Source organism: Nerophis ophidion, linkage group LG07, assembly GCF_033978795.1.
Source record: "Nerophis ophidion isolate RoL-2023_Sa linkage group LG07, RoL_Noph_v1.0, whole genome shotgun sequence".
Classification (NCBI taxonomy): domain Eukaryota; kingdom Metazoa; phylum Chordata; class Actinopteri; order Syngnathiformes; family Syngnathidae; genus Nerophis; species Nerophis ophidion.
Window position 1 is genome coordinate 4,795,340 of NC_084617.1, and position 24,296 is coordinate 4,819,635.

At 34.9% G+C, this 24,296-nt stretch overlaps 1 protein-coding gene across 2 annotated transcripts in view; it reads right to left on the minus strand.

The window, feature by feature from the left end:
- olfm2a (olfactomedin 2a) overlaps positions 1–22,700 on the minus strand; it is a 247,917-nt gene extending 225,217 nt beyond the window's left edge. The window contains exon 1 of one of the 2 annotated variants that reach the window (XM_061905221.1): positions 22,447–22,700. In XM_061905221.1, coding sequence (XP_061761205.1) covers positions 22,447–22,509 — 63 coding nt within the window. In that variant the 5' untranslated portion in view covers positions 22,510–22,700. The remainder of the gene's footprint in view (positions 1–22,446) is intronic. The other variant, XM_061905222.1, reaches the window with a different exon arrangement.
- Between the last annotated feature and the right edge of the window lie 1,596 nt (positions 22,701–24,296).

Here is a 24,296-nt window from a genome sequence, read left to right on the forward strand (position 1 = left end):
GAAAACTTTGAAATTTTGGCAATATTATAATAATAATCGGAATTTTACTTGGCAAAATGATGACAAAAGTCATCATTTTACTCAAAACATGTCACTTATTTACAACAACAACCAAAAAATTGGCAATATTGTGATAAAGTCAGAATTTTTTAGGACAAATGTCACCATTTTGCATTAATAAGTAACAATTTTACATAAAAAAGTAATAATTTTATGAGAAAATATTTTACAGAAACAAAGATTATCATAATTTCTTTTCCAATTTTATTTTATTTCCAACATGAATAATATATACATACTATGCAAATATAGAAAAGATTATTGAGGAAAAGCAGTTGGAATTTCACAAGAAAAACTTGTATTATGAAACAAGTCGTAATTTTAGCCCATGCAAGTCACATTTTTTTCGGGGATGACTAGGGAAGTCCTTCTTTAGCTGCCGTCTTGTTTTATCATATTTTGCTGCCTTTGCACCTGTCAATTTTTACTTTTGTATGCACATTAAATCAACACAAAATTCCTGACTTTGGAGCAATGTTCACGGATTCTAGTATGTGGCTCCCTGTTAGATGCAATGGTTTTCCGTATTGGGACCATGATTTCAGTCCTAACTTGTTCACACCTCCTCATATGGATGCTACTTTTCCTTGTTGATTTCTCAAAAAGGCTAGAAATACACACACACACACACACACACACTGAGAAAAATGCCTATTTCTTTAGGACAACCCTTTCTAGATATATAAAGATGTGTATTTACAACATTAATAATATATACATACTATGCAATTACAAAAGAGGTTGTTGTGGAAAAGGAGTTGAAATTTCACAAGAAAAGGTCACAATTTCTCAAGAAAAACTTAGAATTTTGGCAGTATTATAATAAAAGTCGTCATTTTACTCAATGCAAGTCAAAATTTTACAATAAAAACTGAAAATGTGTGCAATATTATGATAAAAGTTGGAATTTCACCCAATAACAGGCAGAATTTTACAAGAAACGCTTAACATTTTGGCAATTTTATGAAAATCGTAATTTTACTCAACAAAAGTCAAAATTTTATGAGAAAACTTTGAAATTTTGCCAATATTATAATAATAATCGGAATTTTACTTGGCAAAATGATGACAAAAGTCATCATTTTACTCAAAACATGTCACTTATTTACGAGAACAACCAACATATTTGCAATATTGTGATACAAGTCCGAATTTTATACAACAAATGTCACCATTTTGCATTAAAAAGTAAAAATTTCACATAAAAAAGTAATAATTTTATGAGAAAATATTGCAATTTTACAGAAATAAAGAGTATGAGAATTTTTATACATATTATATACATACTATGCAAGTATAGAAAAGCTTGTTTTGGTAAAGGAGTTGGAATTTAACAAGAAAAAGGTCACAAATTCTAAAGTAAAACTTGACGATAAAAGTCGTAATTTTACTCAACGCAAGTCAAAAAAAATTCGGGGATGACTAGAGAAGTCCTTCTTTAGCTGCCGTCTTGTTTTTATCACATATCGCTGCCTGGGCACCTGTCAATTTTTACTTTTGTACGCACATTAAATCAGCACAAAAATCCTGACTTTGGAGCAATGTTCACGGACTCTAGTATTTGGCTCCCTGTTAGATGCAATGGTTTTTCGTTCACCGATCTTCATATGGACGGTACTTTTCCTTGTTGATGTCTCAAGAAGGGGATAAATACACACACACACACACACACACACACACACACACACACACACACACACACACATTCTTGTAGTTCTTACATTCTGGAGACCTAAGAAAAATGCCTACTTCTTTAGGACCAGCCTTTCTAGATATATAAAGATGTGTATTTACAACATTAACAATATATAAATACTATATAATTACAAAAGAGGTTTTTGTGGAAAAGGAGTTGGAATTTCACAAGAAAAGGTCACAATTTCTCAAGAAAAACTTTGAATTTTGGCAGATATAATAAAAGTCGTCATTTTACCCAACGCAAGTCAAAATTTTACAAGCAAAACTGAAAATTTGTGCAATATTATGATAAAAGTTGGAATTTCACCCAATAATAGGCAAACTTTTACAACAAACGCTTAACATTTGGCAATTTTATGAAAATCGTAATTTTACTCAACAGAAGTCAAAATTTTACGAGAAAACTTTTACATTTTGGCAATGTTATAATAATAATCGGAATTTTAATTGGCAAAATGATGACAAAAGCCATCATTTTACTCAAAACATGTCACTTATTTACAAGAACAACCAAAATATTTGCAATATTGCGATACAAGTCCGAATTGTATACAACAAATGTCACCATTTTGCATTAAAAAGTAAAATTTTAACATTAAAAAAAGTAATAATTTTACGAGAAAATATTGCAATTTTACAGAAACCAAGAGTATGAGAATTTTTTTTCCCCAATTTTATTTTATTTACAACATGAATAATATATACATATCATGCAAATACAGAAAAGCTTGTTGTGGAAAAGGAGTTAAATTTCACAAGAAAAAGGTCACAATTTCTCAAGAAAAACTTGACGATCAAAGTCGTAATTTTACTCAACGCAAGTCAAAAAAAATTCGGGGATGACTAGAGAAGTCCTTCTTTAGCTGCCGTCTTGTTTTTATCACATATCGCTGCCTGGGCACCTGTCAATGTTTAGTTTTGTACGCACATTAAATCAGCACAGAAATCCTGACTTTGGAGCAATGTTCACGGACTCTAGTATTTGGCTCCCTGTTAGACGCAATGGTTTTCCATTCACCGGTCCTCATATGGACGCTACTTTTCCTTCTTGATGTCTCAATAAGGGGATAAACACACACACACACACACACACACACACACACACACACACACACACACACACACACACACACATTCTTGTAGTTCTTACATTCTGGAGACCTAAGAAAAATGCCTACTTCTTTAGGACCTTTTTTAGATATATAAAGATGTGTATTTACAACATTAATATTATATACATACTATATAATTACAAAAGAGGTTGTTGTGGAAAATGAGTTGGAATTTCACAAGAAAAGGTCACAATTTCTCAAGAAAAACTTTGAATTTTGGCAGATATAATAAAAGTCGTCATTTTACTCAACGCAAGTCAAAATTTTACAAGCAAAACTGAAAATTTGTGCAATATTATGATAAAAGTTGGAATTTCACCCAATAATAGGCAGACTTTTACAACAAACGCTTAACATTTTGGCAATTTTATGAAAATCGTAATTTTACTCAACAGAAGTCAAAATTTTACGAGAAAACTTTTACATTTTGGCAATGTTATAATAATAATCGGAATTTTAATTGGCAAAATGATGACAAAAGTCATCATTTTACTCACTTATTTACAAGAACAACCAAAAAATTGGCAATATCGTGATAAAGTCAGAATTTTTTACGACAAATGTCCCCATTTTGCATTAATAGGTAACAATTTTACATAAAAAAGTAATAATTTTAAGAGAAAATATTGCAATTTTACAGAAATAAAGAGTATGAGAATTTTTATACATAGTATATACATACTATGCAAGTATAGAAAAGCTTGTTTTGGTAAAGGAGTTGGAATTTCACAAGAAAAAGGTCACAATTTCTCAAGAAAAACTTAATGATAAAAGTCGTAATTTTACTCAACGCAAGTCAAAAAGATTTCGGGGATGACTAGGAAAGTCCTTCTTTAGCTGCCATCTTGTTTTTATCACATATCGCTGCCTGGGCACCTGTCAATTTTTACTTTTGTACGCACATTAAATCAGCACAAAAATCCTGACTTTGGAGCAATGTTCACGGACTCTAGTATTTGGCTCCCTGTTAGATGCAATGGTTTTCCATTCACCGGTCCTCATATGGACGCTACTTTTCCTTGTTGATGTCTCAAGAAGGAGATATATAAACACACACACACACACACACCCACACACACACACAAAGCACATAAACAAGCATGTGCACGTCAATATGATAAAAGACTTCTGGGCTTTATGTGTATTTATGCAACAGGCGGGGCAAATTTGTCGTGGCATTAAAGCGCTGTAAATATTTCATGGGGAGAAATATGGAGAAGAGAATAACCGCCTTCACGGCGCCTTCCGCATATAAGCAGGAAGTCATCCATTCTTCATCCCTTCAATGCCTGAGATGGCGGGGCAATTTCATTCAGCCCTTTTTGAATATTTAATGCAAGCAGTTTATAACAAATTGTCCCTTAAGGCCAATTATGGAAGTGACTGAAGAAGAGGGAGGATAAAATAAAACTAACGTGGAGTCATCAGCCACTGATTCATTTTTCTTACATTACTACATAGAACAATCTGGAAAATCTAATAATAAATCAATTAAATACACACACACACAAAAAAAAATGGAATAAAAGCCTTATTTACTACACCAGGTCGCCCGTAAGGACCAGATGAGTCGCCCGCTGGCCTGTTCTAAAAATAGCTCAAATAGCAGCACTTACCAGTGAGCCGCCGCAAATTTTTAAATTGTATTTATTTACTAGCAAGCTGGTCTCGCTTTGCTGGACATTTTTAATTCTAAGAGAGACAAAACTCAAATAGAATTTGAAAATCCAAGAAAATATTTTAAAGACTTGGTCTTCACTTGTTTGAATAAATTAATATTTTTTTTTACTTTGCTTCTTATAACTTTCAGAAAGACAATTTTAGAGAAAAAATACAACCTTAAAAATTATTTTGGGATTTTTAAACACATATACCTTTTTACCTTTTAAATTCCTTCCTCTTCTTTCCTGACAATTTAAATCAATGTTCAAGTTTTTTTTTTTAATTTATTGTAAAGAATAATAAATACATTTTAGTTTAATTCTTCATTTTAGCTTCTGTTTTTTCGACAAAGAATATTTTGGAAATATATCTTCAAACTTATTATGATTAAAATTCAAAAAAAAATATTCTGGCAAATGTAGAAAATCTGTAAAATCAAATTTAAATCTTATTTAAAAGTCTTTTAAATTTCTTTTAAAATTTAAGTTGTGGAAAATCTAGAAGAAATAATGATTTGTCTTTGTTAGAAATATAGCTTGGTCCAATTTGTTATAAATTCTAACAAAGTGCAGGTTGGATTTTAACCCATTTAAAACATCCATCCATCCATCCATTTTCTACCGCTTATTCAATCAATGTCAATCAATGTTTACTTATATAGCCCTAAATCACTAGTGTCTCAAAGGGTTTTGGGGTTGCGGGGGGCGCTGGTGCTTATCTCAGCTACAATCGGGCGGAAGGCGGTGTACACCCTGGACAAGTCGCTATCTCATCGCAGTATCTTAATCAGGAAAAATTACTAATGATGTTCCATAAATTATTTTTTTAATTTTTTCAAAAAAATTCGAATTAGCTAGTTTTTCTCTTCATTTTTTTCGGTTGAATTCTGAATTTTAAAGAGTCGAAATTGAAGATAAACTATGTTTCAAGATAAAATGTTCATTTTTTTGTATTTTTCTTCTTTTAAAACATTCACTTAAGTATTTTTTTCATAATTTATTCTCTACAAAAAACCTACCGTTAAAGGAAAAAAATATACGACGGATTTTTTTATATATAGATTTCTTTATTAAAGGTAAATTGAGCAAAGTGGCTATTTCTGGCAATTTATTTAAGTGTGTATCAAACTGGTAGCCCTTGGCATTAATCAGTACCCAAGAAGTAGCTCCTGCTTTCAAAAAGGTTGGTGACCCCTGGACTAGATTAATACACTATTTCCTCAAAAAGTACAGTATAGAGACAAGATACTGATACTAGTATAGTACCGCAATACTAATGAATGATATTCGGTACTATACCACCTCTTAAAAATGTTTAGCATCACAAAATCTTTTATCCTTTTTAAAAAATGTATATTATGTTTATAAAGTCAAGAAATAATGTCCCTGGACACATGAGGACTTAAATTATGACCAATGTATGATCCTGTAACGACTTGGTATCGGATCGATACCTAAATTTGTGGTAACAAAAGTTAGAACGGACGCATTTTGGCTTAAAAAGTAAAGGTGAAGTTATAACACTGAAACACCCTCAGGAAGAGGTGTTTTGAAACATGGCAGTGTTTTAGATACTTTTAAATAACTCATCCTTGTCTCCATGGCGACAGATAAAGTAAGTTTCTTACAAGTAGCATTATCACTGGAGGATGAGGAATAGCTAAACATGCCTCACTACACACCGTAGGAGGATACAATAGCTGTATGTACAGAGTGTAGAGAAATGTAAACAAACGCTATGGGTGGATCTACACCTGACATCCACTATAATGATACCAAGTACAAGAAGGTATCTAGTCCATACTACTATGATTAGATCGATATTTTTTATCGTCACAATTTTTTTTTAAATTCCAATTAATTCCAAATGTTTTAATTTAAAAAAATAAATAATAATAACAATAGTTTTTTTAAATTAATATCGGACCGATACCTAAATGTGTGGTATCATCCAAGTATCAAAGAAGAGAAGAATACGTGGTTATTACATTTGAACAAGTGTAGATCGAACATGTTAAAAGAGAAAATACGCAGATATCAACAGTAAATGGAAAAAGTATATTAATAATATCTTTTTACAGTTTGTCCTTAATAATGTGTAGAAAATAATATGTGTATAAATGACACAATATGTTACTGCAGACTAATTAGGAGTCTTTGTTTGTTTACTTACTACTAAAAGACAAGTTATCTAGTATGTTCACCATTTTATTTAAGGACTAAATTGCAATAATAAACATATGTTTCATGTACCCTCAGATTTTTTGTTAAAATAAAGCCAATAATGCAATTTTTTTGTGGTCCCCTTTATTCAGAAAAGTACCAAAATAAACAAATGTTTGAAGTTAGAACGGTTTGAATCGGGTGAAAAATGCGGAATGTAGAGCGTGCCAAAATGTGTAGAAGAAGAAGTAGTTGAATAAATAAATAGATGCATTTATTTGTTATTTAGAACATGTTCCCTTAGTCTCCAAAAGAAAACTCTAAACTAAGTCTTTGTTACTTACAATATGTTCCCTTAGTCTCCCAAAAACTCTAAACTAAGTCTTTTTACTTAGAATATGTTCCCTTAGTCTCCAAAAAAACTCTAAACTAAGTCTTTGTTACTTAGAATATGTTCCCTTAGTCTCCAAAAAACTCTAAACTAAGTCTTTGTTACTTAGAATATGTTCCCTTAGTCTCCAAAAAACTCTAAACTAAGTCTTTGTTACTTAGAATATAATATGTTCCCTTAGTCTCCAAAAAAAACCTCTAAACTAAGTCTTTTTTACTTAGAATATGTTCCCTTAGTCTCCAAAAAAAACTCTAAATTAAATCTTTTTACTTAGAATATGTTCCCTTAGTCTCCAAAAAAAACCTCTAAACTAAGTCTTTGTTACTTAGAATATGTTCCCTTAGTCTCCAAAAAAAACTCTAAACTAAGTCTTTTTACTTAGAATATGTTCCCTTAGTCTCCAAAAAAAACTCTAAACTAAGTCTTTGTTACTTAGAATATGTTCCCTTAGTCTCCCAAAAACTCTAAACTAAGTCTTTTTACTTAGAATATGTTCCCTTAGTCTCCAAAAAAACCTCTAAACTAAGTCTTTTTTACTTAGAATATGTTCCCTTAGTCTCCCAAAAAACCTCTAAATTAAGTCTTTGTTACTTAGAATATGTTCCCTTAGTCTCCAAAAAAAACTCTAAACTAAGTCTTTTTACTTAGAATATGTTCCCTTAGTCTCCAAAAAAAACCTCTAAACTAAGTCTTTGTTACTTAGAATATGTTCCCTTAGTCTCCAAAAAACTCTAAACTAAGTCTTTTTTACTTACAATATGTTCCCTTAGTCTCCAAAAAAACTCTAAACTAAGTCTTTGTTACTTAGAATATGTTCCCTTAGTCTCCAAAAAAAACTCTAAACTAAGTCTTTTTACTTAGAATATGTTCCCTTAGTCTCCAAAAAACTCTAAACTAAGTCTTTTTTACTTACAATATGTTCCCTTAGTCTCCAAAAAAACCTCTAAATTAAGTCTTTGTTACTTAGAATATGTTCCCTTAGTCTCCAAAAAAACCTCTGAACTAAGTCTTTTTACTTAGAATATGTTCCCTTAGTCTCCAAAAAAAACTCTAAACTAAGTCTTTTTTACTTAGAATATGTTCCCTTAGTCTCCAAAAAACCTCTAAACTAAGTCTTTGTTACTTAGAATATGTTCCCTTAGTCTCCAAAAAAAAACTCTAAACTAAGTCTTTTTACTTAGAATATGTTCCCTTAGTCTCCAAAAAACTCTAAACTAAGTCTTTTTACTTAGAATATGTTCCCTTAGTCTCCAAAAAAAACTCCAAACTAAGTCTTTTTTACTTAGAATATGTTCCCTTAGTCTCCAAAAAAACCTCTAAATTAAGTCTTTGTTACTTAGAATATGTTCCCTTAGTCTCCAAAAAAAACTCTAAACTAAGTCTTTGTTACTTAGAATATGTTCCCTTAGTCTCCAAAAAAACCTCTAAACTAAGTCTTTGTTACTTAGAATATGTTCCCTTAGTCTCCAAAAAAACTCTAAACTAAGTCTTTTTACTTAGAATATGTTCCCTTAGTCTCCAAAAAAACTCTTAACTAAGTCTTTTTTACTTAGAATATGTTCCCTTAGTCTCCAAAAAAAACTCTAAACTAAGTCTTTTTTACTTAGAATATGTTCCCTTAGTCTCCAAAAAAACCTCTAAATTAAGTCTTTTTTACTTAGAATATGTTCCCTTAGTCTCCAAAAAAAACTCTAAACTAAGTCTTTGTTACTTAGAATATGTTCCCTTAGTCTCCAAAAAAACCTCTAAATTAAGTCTTTGTTACTTAGAATATGTTCCCTTAGTCTCCCAATAAAACTCTAAACTAAGTCTTTGTTACTTAGAATATGTTCCCTTAGTCTCCAAAAAAAACTCTAAACTAAGTCTTTTTTACTTAGAATATGTTCCCTTAGTCTCCAAAAAAAACTCTAAACTAAGTCTTTTTACTTAGAATATGTTCCCTTAGTCTCCAAAAAAACTCTAAACTAAGTCTTTTTTACTTAGAATATGTTCCCTTAGTCTCCAAAAAAACTGTAAACTAAGTCTTTTTACTTAGAATATGTTCCCTTAGTCTCCAAAAAAACCTCTAAATTAAGTCTTTGTTACTTAGAATATGTTCCCTTAGTCTCCAAAAAAAACTCTAAACTAAGTCTTTGTATATGTTCCCTTAGTCTCCAAAAAAACCTCTAAACTAAGTCTTTTTTACTTAGAATATGTTCCCTTAGTCTCCAAAAAAAACTCTAAACTAAGTCTTTTTACTTAGAATATGTTCCCTTAGTCTCCAAAAAACTCTAAACTAAGTCTTTTTACTTAGAATATGTTCCCTTAGTCTCCAAAAAAAACTCCAAACTAAGTCTTTTTTACTTAGAATATGTTCCCTTAGTCTCCAAAAAAACCTCTAAATTAAGTCTTTGTTACTTAGAATATGTTCCCTTAGTCTCCAAAAAAAACTCTAAACTAAGTCTTTTTACTTAGAATATGTTCCCTTAGTCTCCAAAAAAACCTCTAAATTAAGTCTTTGTTACTTAGAATATGTTCCCTTAGTCTCCCAATAAAACTCTAAACTAAGTCTTTGTTACTTAGAATATGTTCCCTTAGTCTCCAAAAAGACTGTAAACTAAGTCTTTTTACTTAGAATATGTTCCCTTAGTCTCCAAAAAAACCTCTAAATTAAGTCTTTGTTACTTAGAATATGTTCCCTTAGTCTCCAAAAAAAACTCTAAACTAAGTCTTTGTATATGTTCCCTTAGTCTCCAAAAAAACTCTAAACTAAGTCTTTTTTACTTAGAATATGTTCCCTTAGTCTCCAAAAAAAACCTCTAAATTAAGTCTTTGTTACTTAGAATATGTTCCCTTAGTCTCCAAAAAAACTCTAAACTAAGTCTTTGTTACTTAGAATATGTTCCCTTAGTCTCCAAAAAACTCTAAACTAAGTCTTTGTTACTTAGAATATGTTCCCTTAGTCTCCCAAAAACTTTAAACTAAGTATTTTTACTTAGAATATGTTCCCTTAGTCTCCAAAAAACCTCTAAACTAAGTCTTTTTTACTTAGAATATGTTCCCTTAGTCTCCCAAAAAACCTCTAAATTAAGTCTTTGTTACTTAGAATATGTTCCCTTAGTCTCCAAAAAAAACTCTAAACTAAGTCTTTTTACTTAGAATATGTTCCCTTAGTCTCCAAAAAAAAACTCTAAACTAAGTCTTTGTTACTTAGAATATGTTCCCTTAGTCTCCAAAAAACTCTACACTAAGTCTTTTTTACTTACAATATGTTCCCTTAGTCTCCAAAAAAACTCTAAACTAAGTCTTTGTTACTTATAATATGTTCCCTTAGTCTCAAAAAAAACTCTAAACTAAGTCTTTTTACTTAGAATATGTTCCCTTAGTCTCCAAAAAACTCTAAACTAAGTCTTTTTTACTTACAATATGTTCCCTTAGTCTCCAAAAAAACCTCTAAATTAAGTCTTTGTTACTTAGAATATGTTCCCTTAGTCTCCAAAAAAACCTCTGAACTAAGTCTTTTTACTTAGAATATGTTCCCTTAGTCTCCAAAAAAAAACTCTAAACTAAGTCTTTTTTACTTAGAATATGTTCCCTTAGTCTCCAAAAAACCTCTAAACTAAGTCTTTGTTACTTAGAATATGTTCCCTTAGTCTCCAAAAAAAACTCTAAACTAAGTCTTTTTACTTAGAATATGTTCCCTTAGTCTCCAAAAAACTCTAAACTAAGTCTTTTTACTTAGAATATGTTCCCTTAGTCTCCAAAAAAAACTCCAAACTAAGTCTTTTTTACTTAGAATATGTTCCCTTAGTCTCCAAAAAAACCTCTAAATTAAGTCTTTGTTACTTAGAATATGTTCCCTTAGTCTCCAAAAAAAACTCTAAACTAAGTCTTTGTTACTTAGAATATGTTCCCTTAGTCTCCAAAAAAACCTCTAAACTAAGTCTTTGTTACTTAGAATATGTTCCCTTAGTCTCCAAAAAAACTCTAAACTAAGTCTTTTTACTTAGAATATGTTCCCTTAGTCTCCAAAAAAACTCTTAACTAAGTCTTTTTTACTTAGAATATGTTCCCTTAGTCTCCAAAAAAAACTCTAAACTAAGTCTTTTTTACTTAGAATATGTTCCCTTAGTCTCCAAAAAAACCTCTAAATTAAGTCTTTTTTACTTAGAATATGTTCCCTTAGTCTCCAAAAAAAACTCTAAACTAAGTCTTTGTTACTTAGAATATGTTCCCTTAGTCTCCAAAAAAAACTCTAAACTAAGTATTTTTACTTAGAATATGTTCCCTTAGTCTCCAAAAAAAACTCTAAACTAAGTCTTTTTTACTTAGAATATGTTCCCTTAGTCTCCAAAAAAAACCTCTAAATTAAGTCTTTGTTACTTAGAATATGTTCCCTTAGTCTCCAAAAAAAACTCTAAACTAAGTCTTTTTACTTAGAATATGTTCCCTTAGTCTCCAAAAAAAAACTCTAAACTAAGTCTTTGTTACTTAGAATATGTTCCCTTAGTCTCCAAAAAACTCTAAACTAAGTCTTTGTTACTTAGAATATGTTCCCTTAGTCTCCAAAAAAACTCTAAACTAAGTCTTTTTTACTTACAATATGTTCCCTTAGTCTCCAAAAAACTCTAAACTAAGTCTTTGTTACTTTGAATATGTTCCTTTAGTCTCCAAAAAAACTCTAAACTAAGTCTTTGTTACTTAGAATATGTTCCTTTAGTCTCCAAAAAAACTCTAAACTAAGTCTTTGTTACTTACAATATATTCCCTTAGTCTCCAAAAAAACTCTAAACTAAGTCTTTGTTACTTAGAATATGTTCCCTTAGTCTCCAAAAAAACTCTAAACTAAGTCTTTTTTACTTACAATATGTTCCCTTAGTCTCCAAAAAACTCTAAACTAAGTCTTTGTTACTTACAATATGTTCCCTTAGTCTCCAAAAAACTCTAAACTAAGTCTTTTTACTTAGAATATGTTCCCTTAGTCTCCAAAAAAACCTCTAAATTAAGTCTTTGTTACTTAGAATATGTTCCCTTAGTCTCCCAATAAAACTCTAAACTAAGTCTTTGTTACTTAGAACATGTTCCCTTAGTCTCCAAAAAAAACTCTAAACTAAGTCTTTGTTACTTACAATATGTTCCCTTAGTCTCCAAACAACTCTAAACTAAGTCTTTTTACTTAGAATATGTTCCCTTAGTCTCCAAAAAAACTCTAAACTAAGTCTTTTTTACTTAGAATATGTTCCCTTAGTCTCCAAAAAAACTCTAAACTAAGTCTTTTTTACTTAGAATATGTTCCCTTAGTCTCCAAAAAAACTCTAAACTAAGTCTTTGTTACTTAGAATATGTTCCCTTAGTCTCCAAAAACCTCTGAACTAAGTCTTTTTACTTAGAATATGTTCCCTTAGTCTCCAAAAAAACCTCTAAACTAAGTCTTTTTACTTAGAATATGTTCCCTTAGTCTCCAAAAAAACCTCTAAACTAAGTCTTTTTTACTTAGAATATGTTCCCTTAGTCTCCAAAAAACTCTAAACTAAGTCTTTTTACTTAGAATATGTTCCCTTAGTCTCCAAAAAAACCTCTAAACTAAGTCTTTTTTACTTACAATATGTTCCCTTAGTCTCCAAAAAAAACTCTAAATTAAGTCTTTGTTACTTAGAATATGTTCCCTTAGTCTCCAAAAAAACTCTAAACTAAGTCTTTGTTACTTTGAATATGTTCCCTTAGTCTCCAAAAAAACTCTAAACTAAGTCTTTTTTACTTAGAATATGTTCCCTTAGTCTCCCAAAAAACTCTAAACTAAGTCTTTGTTACTTAGAATATGTTCCCTTAGTCTCCAAAAAAACTCTAAACTAAGTCTTTGTTACTTAGAATATGTTCCCTTAGTCTCCAAAAAAACTCTAAACTAAGTCTTTTTTACTTACAATATGTTCCCTTAGTCTCCAAAAAAACTCTAAACTAAGTCTTTGTTACTTACAATATGTTCCCTTAGTCTCCAAAAAACTCTAAACTAAGTCTTTTTACTTAGAATATGTTCCCTTAGTCTCCCAAAAAACTCTAAACTAAGTCTTTTTTACTTAGAATATGTTCCCTTAGTCTCCCAAAAAACTCTAAACTAAGTCTTTGTTACTTTGAATATGTTCCTTTAGTCTCCAAAAAAACTCTAAACTAAGTATTTTTTACTTACAATATGTTCCCTTAGTCTCCAAAAAAACTCTAAACTAAGTCTTTGTTACTTAGAATATGTTCCTTTAGTCTCCAAAAAAATTCTAAACTAAGTTTTTGTTACTTACAATATGTTCCCTTAGTCTCCAAAAAAACTCTAAACTAAGTCTTTGTTACTTAGAATATGTTCCCTTAGTCTCCAAAAAAACCTCTAAATTAAGTCTTTTTTACTTAGAATATGTTCCCTTAATCTCCAAAAAAAACTCTAAACTAAGTCTTTTTTACTTAGAATATGTTTCCTTTGTCTCCAAAAAAAACTCTAAACTAAGTCTTTGTTACTTAGAATATGTTCCCTTAGTCTCCAAAACAAACTCTAAATTAAGTCTTTTTACTTAGAATATGTTCCCTTAGTCTCCAAAATAACCTCTAAACTAAGTCTTTGTTACTTAGAATATGTTCCCTTAGTCTCCCAAAAAACTCTAAACTAAGTCTTTTTTACTTACAATATGTTCCCTTAGTCTCCAAAAAAACTCTAAACTAAGTCTTTGTTACTTACAATATGTTCCCTTAGTCTCCAAAAAACTCTAAACTAAGTCTTTTTACTTAGAATATGTTCCCTTAGTCTCCAAAAAAACTCTAAACTAAGTCTTTTTTACTTAGAATATGTTCCCTTAGTCTCCAAAAAAAACTGTAAACTAAGTCTTTTTACTTAGAATATGTTCCCTTAGTCTCCAAAAAAAACCTCTAAACTAAGTCTTTGTTACTTAGAATATGTTCCCTTAGTCTCCAAAAAACTCTAAACTAAGTCTTTTTACTTAGAATATGTTCCCTTAGTCTCCAAAAAAACCTCTGAATTAAGTCTTTGTTACTTACAATATGTTCCCTTAGTCTCCAAAAAACTCTAAACTAAGTCTTTTTACTTAGAATTTGTTCCCTTAGTCTCCAAAAAAAACTCTAAACTAAGTCTTTGTTACTTAGAACATGTTCCCTTAGTCTCCCAAAAAAACTCCAAACTAAGTCTTTGTTACTTAGAACATGTTCCCTTAGTCTCCAAAAAAAACTCTAAACTAAGTCTTTGTTACTTAGAATATGTTCCCTTAGTCTCCAAAAAAAACTCTAAACTAAGTCTTTTTTACTTAGAACATGTTCCCTTAGTCTCCAAAAAAAACTCTAAACTAAGTCTTTGTTACTTAGAACATGTTCCCTAAGTCTCCAAAAAAAACTCAAAACTAAGTCTTTGTTACTTAGAACATGTTCCCTTAGTCTCCAAAAAAACCTCTAAATTAAGTCTTTGTTACTTAGAACATGTTCCCTTAGTCTCCAAAAAAACCTCTAAATTAAGTCTTTGTTACTTAGAACATGTTCCCCATACAAAAGTGTTACCAAAAACATATAAGTTTGGCTTGAATTTGTTAAAATAAAATAAAAAAAGGAGGGTTTGGTGAATGCACGTATGAAACTGGTGGGGTTCTGAACCTCCAACAAGGTTAAGAACCACTGATTTAATAAAAAAAAATTAAAAAATTTAAAAAATTAAAAAAATAAAAAATAAAAATAAAAATTAAAATTTTTTTTTTAAAAATTAAAAAATTAAAAAAAAATTAAACAAATGGAAATTAATTGTATAAATGTCCAGACAACATAAAAACCATGTGATTCATCCCCTCCAAGCATGACCACGAAGCCTCCCACTAAGAGTCTACTATATACAGTATGATGTATGGATCATACACACTCGGATCCATCAATGTGTGTGTGTGTGTGTGTGTGTGTGTGTGTGTGTGTGTGTGTGTGTGTGTGTGTGTACGTGTGTGTGTGTGTGTGTGTGCTGACATTTAAACACTGCATGGTTCCCATTATGGAGCAGCACAACATCTTTCGTGCTAAACACGTAACCTTTTCAGAGCCACAACATACTACAGTCGACCTATATCTGACCTTTCAAAGTAAAATGGAATAAAGCAAACAAACAAACACACATGTATTTTAATTAAATTTTTGATGTGAGTTAATTAGGTAGGAAATAGGGTGGTTTCGATACCAATATTTTGGTACTGGTACCTATTTGGGAATTTCCGGCTTTCCCTTGACAAATTCCAAACATTCCCAGAGTTCCCAGAATTCCAGGTTTTCTTGGACATTTTTCCCCATTCAAAATAAATTGGGCGTTATTGGAACGTCCACCATTTCCACTTTTTTTCAACCAATTCAACACATTCCGCCATCCTGGAAATTAAAACTACCCTTTTTCCAAGTCCCAAAAAATTCCAGGATTTACAAAAATTCCAGATTTTCCAAAAGACCTATTTCCAGAATTTTGGTAGCAGAAAGAAGTGGGTGTGGATGAGTGTGAATGGGGCAGGGAGGGGTTTTCTTTGGGGGGGGGTTGATGCACTAATGGAAAGTGTATCTTGTGTGTTTTTATGTTGATTTAATAAAATATAAAATATAAAATAAAATAAAATTAAAAATAAATAAACCGACTTCAACTGTTCCACCGCCAAAACATTCCTCTTGATCAGAACAAACAAAAATTCCCGTTTTTTTCCAAAATTCCAGGAATTCCGTAATATCATTCTTAATTCAACATGTTGCTACTTTAACATTTCTCAACTGATCTGAAAAAATTTCAACACCAACCATTTCAACTCTTTCAGAACATTGAAGTGTTTTTACCTTTTTTTTTTTTTTTTAAATCCCGCTTTTATTGAAATTCCTATTTAAACCAATTGGACATTTTTCAAAGTTCCAGCATTCCCACATTTTTCATCTGATTCAAACTGTTCCAGCTCCAAAATATTCAGCCTGTTCAAAATTGTGTTTTTTTCCTTAAATTCCTGGAATTCCCAGTTTTCAGGAACAATTTCCCCATTCATAATGCATAGGCCATTTTTCAAATTCCATCATTTCCACATTTTTCAACCAGTTCAAACCATTCCACCTTCAACATATTCCACCATCCTGGAAATTCAAACTATCATATTTTCAAGTTGTAAAAATTTCAAGGATTTTCCAGAATTCCTGGTGTTCCATCATATTGCAGTCTACACATATCTGATGTTTGACTGCCATCATATTGCAGTCTACACGTATCTCTTATGTGTGACTGCCATCATATTGCAGTCTACACGTATCTGATGTGTGACTGCCATCATATTGCAGTCTATACGTATCTCCTATGTGTGACTGCCATCATATTGCAGTCTACACATATCTGATGTGTGACTGCCATCATATTGCGGTTTATACATATCTCTTATGTGTGACTGCCATCATATTGCAGTCTACACATATCTGATATGTGACTGCCGTCATATTGTAGACTACACGTAACTCTTATGTGTGACTGCCATCATATTGCAGTCTATACATATCTCTTATGTGTGACTGCCATTATATTGCAGTCTGCACGTATCTCTTATGTGTGACTGCCATCATATTACAATCTATACATATCTCTTATGTGTGACTGCCATCATATTGCAGTCTGCACGTATCTCTTATGTGTGACTGCCATCATATTGCAGTCTGCACGTATCTCTTGTGTGTGACTGCCATCATATTGCAGTCTACACGTATCTCTTATGTGTGACTGCCATCATATTACAGTCTATACATATCTCTTATGTGTGACTGCCATCATATTGCAATTTACACATATCTCTTATGTGTGACTACCATCATATTGCAGTCTACACGTATCTCTAATGTGCGACTGCCATCGTATTGCAATTTACACATATCTCTTATGTGTGACTGACATCATATTGCAGTCTACACATATCTCTTATGTGCGACTGCCATCATAATGCAATTCACACATATCTCTTATGTGTGACTGCCATCATATTGCAGTCTACACATATCTGATGTTTGACTGCCATCATATTGCAGTCTTCACGTATCTCTTATGTGTGACTGCCATCATATTGCGGCCTACACATATCTCTTATGTGTGACTGCCATCATATTGCGGCCTACACATATCTCTTATGTGTGACTGCCATTATATTGCAGTCTGCACGTATCTCTTGCATGTGACTGCCATCATATTGAAGTCTACACATATCTCTTATGTGTGACTGCCATCATATTGCAGTCTACACGTATCTTTTATGTGTGACTGCCATCTACTGGTCACACTTATCATTACACCATGTACCGAAAATAAATAGCTTCGAAGTCGGTAAGCACAACCAGAATTATTCCGTACATTATACCGGGTTATAAGGTGCACTGTCAATTTTTGAGAAAATTAAAGCACTTTTAAGTACACCTTATAGTCCGGAGAATACGGTATATTGTACATCGTAACAAACAAGTATTCGGTATATTTGAGAAATTGTGAATGAAGCATGGTTGGTTGCATGAACACAAATGGTTGATTGTGTGACTGCCATCATACTGTAGTCTACACATATCTCTTATGTGTGACTGCCATCTACCGCTCACACTTATCTTCACACCATGTACCAAAAAAAAAATAGCTTCAAAGTCGGTAAGCACAACCAGAATTATTCCGTACATTATACCGGGTTATAAGGCGCACTGTCAATTTTTTAGAAAATGAAAGAAATTTTAAGTACACCTTATAGTCCGGAGAATACGGTATATTGTACATCGTAACAAACAAGTAATTGGTATATTTGAGAAATTGTGAATGAAGCATGGTTGGTTGCATGAACACAAATGGTTGATTGTGTGACTACCATCATATTGCAGTCTACACATATCTCTTATGTGTGACTGCCATCTACCGCTCACACTTATCTTCACACCATGTACCAAAAAAAAAATGCTTCGAAGTCGGTAAGCACAGTTACACTTTATTCCAGTTCCTTTGTCCTGTCATTGAGATTGTATTTTTTTCTTCTTAGCCGAAGCGTTTCGCGGAGAGGATCTTTGACTTCTGCAAATGTGAAGTGAATTATATTTATATAGCGCTTTTCTCTAGTGACTCAAAGCGCTTTACATAGTGAAACCCAATATCTAAGTTACATTTTTGAACCAGTGTGGGTGGCACTGGGAGCAGGTGGGTAAAGTGTCTTGCCCAAGGACACAACGGCAGTGACTAGGATGTCAGAAGCGGGGATCGAACCTGGAACCCTCAAGTTGCTGGCGCGGCCGCTCTCCCAAACGAGCTATACCGCTTCTTACATAGACATGTAACTGTGTTTTTCAAGATTTTTCGAGCCGAGGCACATTCTTTGCGTTGAAAAAATTCCGAAATCATTAAAAAAAAACGAAACTCGGTAAAAGGTCGATGTCGCAATTGTTGGATATGGGGATAGGTTGATTGGCAACACTAAATTGGTCCCTAGTGTGTGAATGTGAGTGTGAATGTTGTCTGTCTATCTGTGTTGGCCCTGCGATGAGGTGGCGACTTGTCCAGGGTGTACCCCGCCTTCCGCCCGATTGTAGCTGAGATAGGCGCCAGCGCCCCCCGCGACCCCAATAGGGAATAAGCAGTAGAAAATGGATGGATGGATGGGCTATGGTATGATTTTATTGTTATAATTTTATTGCATGAAGGGAATACGCGATAGAAAATGGATGGATGGATGGATGGATTTTTAACAACAAAAACATGTATTGTCTATGAGTTATGATGTAAAGGAGAGGTGGTTGTATTGTATAATAAGTATGTGTCAATGAAAAACCATTTTAGGACTTTTTTTTTAATTTGATTAGATTCTATAGTATGATTTTATTGTTATAATCTTATTGCATGAAGGGAATACGCGATCAAAAATGGATGGATGGATGGATTTTTAACGACAAGAACATGTATTGTCCATGTGTTATGATGTAAAGGAGAGGTGGTTATATTGTTTAATAAGTATGTGTCAATGAAAGGGCATTTAAGGACTTAAAAAAAAAAATTTGATTAGATGCTATAGTATGAGGGCTTCACGGTAGCAGAGGGGTTAGTGCGTCTGCCTCACAATACGAAGGTCCTGCAGTCCTGGGTTCAAATCCAGGCTCGGGATCTTTCTGTGTGGAGTTTGCATGTTCTCCCCGTGAATGCGTGGGTTCCCTCCGGGTACTCCGGCTTCCTCCCACTTCCAAAGACATGCACCTGGGGATAGGCCCCTCCCACCTCCAAAGACATGCACCTGGGGATAGGCCCCTCCCACTTCCAAAGACATGCACCTGGGGATAGGTTGATTGGCAACACTAAATTGGTCCCTAGTGTGTGAATGTGAGTGTGAATGTTGTCTGTCTATCTGTGTTGGCCCTGCGATGAGGTGGCGACTTGTCCAGGGTGTACCCCGCCTTCCGCCCGATTGTAGCTGAGATAGGCGCCAGCACCCCCCGCGACCCCAAAAGGGAATAAGCAGTAGAAAATGGATGGATGGATGGGCTATAGTATGATTTTATTGTTATAATTTTATTGCATGAAGGGAATACGCGATAGAAAATGGATGGATGGATTTTTAACAACAAAAACATGTATTGTCCATGTGTTATGATGTAAAGGAGAGGTGGTTGTATTGTATAATAAGTATGTGTCAATGAAAAACCATTTTAGGACATTTTTTAAATTTGATTAGATTCTATAGTATGATTTTCTTGTTATAATCTTATTGCATGAAGGGAATACGCGATCAAAAATGGATGGATGGATGGATTTTTAACGACAAGAACATGTATTGTCCATGTGTTATGATGTAAAGGAGAGGTGGTTATATTGTTTAATAAGTAAGTGTCAATGAAAGGGCATTTAAGGACTTTAAAAAAAAAATTTGATTAGATGCTATAGTATGAGGGCTTCACGGTAGCAGAGGGGTTAGTGCGTCTGCCTCACAATACGAAGGTCCTGCAGTCCTGGGTTCAAATCCAGGCTCGGGATCTTTCTGTGTGGAGTTTGCATGTTCTCCCCGTGAATGCGTGGGTTCCCTCCGGGTACTCCGGCTTCCTCCCACCTCCAAAGACATGCACCTGGGGATAGGCCCCTCCCACTTCCAAAGACATGCACCTGGGGATAGGCTCCTCCCACTTCCAAAGACATGCACCTGGGGATAGGTTGATTGGCAACACTAAATTGGTCCCTAGTGTGTGAATGTGAGTGTGAATGTTGTCTGTCTATCTGTGTTGGCCCTGCGATGAGGTGGCGACTTGTCCAGGGTGTACCCCGCCTTCCGCCCGATTGTAGCTGAGATAGGCGCCAGCACCCCCCGCGACCCCAAAAGGGAATAAGCAGTAGAAAATGGATGGATGGATGGGCTATAGTATGATTTTATTGTTATAATTTTATTGCATGAAGGGAATACGCGATAGAAAATGGATGGATGGATTTTTAACAACAAAAACGTGTATTGTCCATGTGTTATGATGTAAAGGAGAGGTGGTTGTATTGTATAATAAGTATGTGTCAATGAAAAACCATTTTAGGACATTTTTTAAATTTGATTAGATTCTATAGTATGATTTTCTTGTTATAATCTTATTGCATGAAGGGAATACGCGATCAAAAATGGATGGATGGATGGATTTTTAACGACAAGAACATGTATTGTCCATGTGTTATGATGTAAAGGAGAGGTGGTTATATTGTTTAATAAGTATGTGTCAATGAAAGGGCATTTAAGGACTTTAAAAAAAAAATTTGATTAGATGCTATAGTATGAGGGCTTCACGGTAGCAGAGGGGTTAGTGCGTCTGCCTCACAATACGAAGGTCCTGCAGTCCTGGGTTCAAATCCAGGCTCGGGATCTTTCTGTGTGGAGTTTGCATGTTCTCCCCGTGACTGCGTGGGTTCCCTCCGGGTACTCCGGCTTCCTCCCACCTCCAAAGACATGCACCTGGGGATAGGCCCCTCCCACTTCCAAAGACATGCACCTGGGGATAGGTTGATTGGCAACACTAAATTGGTCCCTAGTGTGTGAATGTGAGTGTGAATGTTGTCTGTCTATCTGTGTTGGCCCTGCGATGAGGTGGCGACTTGTCCAGGGTGTACCCCGCCTTCCGCCCGATTGTAGCTGAGATAGGCGCCAGCACCCCCCGCGACCCCGAAAGGGAATAAGCAGTAGAAAATGGATGGATGGATGGATTTTTAACAACAAAACATGTATTGTCCATGTGTTATGATGTAAAGGAGAGGTGGTTGTATTGTATAATAAGTATGTGTCAATGAAAAACCATTTTAGGACTTTTTTTTTAATTTGATTAGATTCTATAGTATGATTTTATTGTTATAATCTTATTGCATGAAGGGAATACGCGATCGAAAATGGATGGATGGATGGATTTTTAACGACAAGAACATGTATTGTCCATGTGTTATGATGTAAAGGAGAGGTGGTTATATTGTTTAATAAGTATGTGTCAATGAAAGGGCATTTAAGGACTTTAAAAAAAAAATTTGATTAGATGCTATAGTATGAGGGCTTCACGGTGGCAGAGGGGTTAGTGCGTCTGCCTCACAATACGAAGGTCCTGCAGTCCTGGGTTCAAATCCAGGCTCGGGATCTTTCTTGTGTGGAGTTTGCATGTTCTCCCCGTGAATGCGTGGGTTCCCTCCGGGTACTCCGGCTTCCTCCCACCTCCAAAGACATGCACCTGGGGATAGGCCCCTCCCACTTCCAAAGACATGCACCTGGGGATAGGCCCCTCCCACTTCCAAAGACATGCACCTGGGGATAGGTTGATTGGCAACACTAAATTGGTCCCTAGTGTGTGAATGTTGTCTGTCTATCTGTGTTGGCCCTGCCATGAGGTGGCGACTTGTCCAGGGTGTATCCCGCCTTCCGCCCGATTGTAGCTGAGATAGGCGCCAGCGCCCCCTGCAACCCCGAAAGGGAATAAGCGGTAGAAAATGGATGGAAAATGGACTTTAAATCATAACCAAGCATGCATAACTATAGCTCTTGTCTCAAAGTAGGTGTACTGTCATGACCTGTCACATCACGCCCGGACTTATTTGGAGTTTTTCGCAGTTTTCCTTGGGTGTAGTGCTTTAGTTCTTGTCTGGCGCTCCTATTTTGGTAAATGCGATTGAGTCGAGCGGTCAAAATATTAGGGACAGCTCTCCCGGCAGCCAATGAAAAGCCGACATTGACTCATCGGCCCCAAATATCAGGTGGAGCTTCGTCGGAGCAAGCGGTGTCCCTAATGAAGTGGGCGCATGTGCGACCTCCAAGCAGGAGAACATTGACATGTGTCAATCAATCAATCCATCGCCTCGTTCGCCAAACAACATGCGAACTTTTCCCCGCACCTTTCCTACCTGACAGGTGATGACCGACATCAGGAGTAGAAACATGGCGCTGAGGAGATGCATCCTGTCGGTGGAGATGATGATGGCTTCCTGCACGCTCGCCACTTCTTCCGCCGCCGCCGCCGAGCTTCAACGCTTGCTGCTGCTGCCTCCGTGCAGCCGCAGCCTCATCACCGCAGCTGAGGCTGGCTCTGCCTCTGCCTCTGCGGGCGACCCCGGCGTTCAAGGTAAATTACCGGGGGGGGGGGGGAAGGAAAAGGAAAGGTACGAAAGGGAGGGAGACAGTCGGACACCTTCCGGGATGTCCAGATGTCATCAGTGCTTCCCTCTGTCCTGCACTGGAGGGATGAGGAGGGGGGATCGGAGGGTGACTGCTGGTGTAGATGCAACATGCAGACACTAGGGGCAGCACAAGACATCATTTCTGTCTCTTTCTCTCTCTCTCTCTGTCTGTCTTTTTGTCTGTCTGTCTCTCTCTGTCTGTCTGTGCGTGTGTGGCATTTATTAAGTCCCCCTGCATAAGTCTGGAGTTGTGCGTGATGAGAAGAAATGCTTTGTGTTGCCAGTGGAGGGGCGGACATTTCATTAGGCACACCCGTGCATTGTAACGAATGGCTTTTTTCCCCAATGTGGTTCAAGCTGAGGGATGTTTTTTTTTTTTTGGGGTCATCTTATTCCTACTGAGAAAAATAATAGATGAAGGCTGTATTTAATCATTTTTTAAGCAGCTGTTGTTTTGTTTTTGTTTTTTTAATGTTATATTTTTTGGTGTGTGTATGTGTGTGTGTGTGTGTGTGTGTGTGTGTGTGTTTCTGACTGGTCCAGGCAGCTTGTAGTTCAAAATTAAACATAAGTGGGTTTGAAGAAAAATAATATATACATATGAGTTGGGAAATGGTGTTAGATGTAAATATAAACAGAATACAATGATTTGCGAATCCTTTTCAACCCATATTCAGTTGAATATGCTACAAAGACAACATATTTGATGTTCAAACTCATAAACTTTTTATTTTTTATTGCAAATAATAATTAATTTGGAATTTCATGGCTGCAACACGTGCCAAAGTAGTTGGGAAAGGGCATGTTCACCACTGTGTTACATCACCTTTTCTTTTAACAACACTCAATAAACGTTTGGGAACTGAGGAAAGTAATTGTTGAAGCTTTGAAAGCGGAATTCTTTCCCATTCTTGTTTTATGTAGAGCTTCAGTCCTTCAACAGTCCGGGGTCTCCGCTGTCCTATTTTACGCTTCATAATGCGCCACACATTGTCCACGAGAGACAGGTCTGGACTGCCGGCGGGCCAGGAAAGTACCCGCACTCTTTTTTTACGAAGCCACGCTGTTGTAACATGTGGTGAATGTGGCTTGGCATTTTCTTGCCGAAATAAGCAGGGGCGTCCATGAAAAAGCAACATATGTTGTTCCAAAACCTGTATGTACATTTCAGCATTAATGGTGCCTTCACAGATGTGTAAGTTACCCATGCCTTGGGCACTAATGCACCCCCATACCATCACACATGCTGGCTTTTCAACTTTGCTTCGATAACAGTCTGGATGGTTTGCTTCCCCTTTGGTCCGGATGACACGATGTCGAATATTTCCAAAAACAATTTGAAATGTGGACTCGTCAGACCATAGAACACTTTTTCGCTTTGCATCAGTCCATCTTACATGATTTCGGGCCCAGAGAAGCCGGCAACGTTTCTGGATGTTGTTGATAAATGGCTTTCCCTTCGCATAGTAGAGCTTTAACTTGCACTTACAGATGTAGCGACAAATTGTATTTAGTGACAGTGGTTTTCTGAAGTGTTCCTGAGCCCCTGTGGTGATATCCTTTGGAGA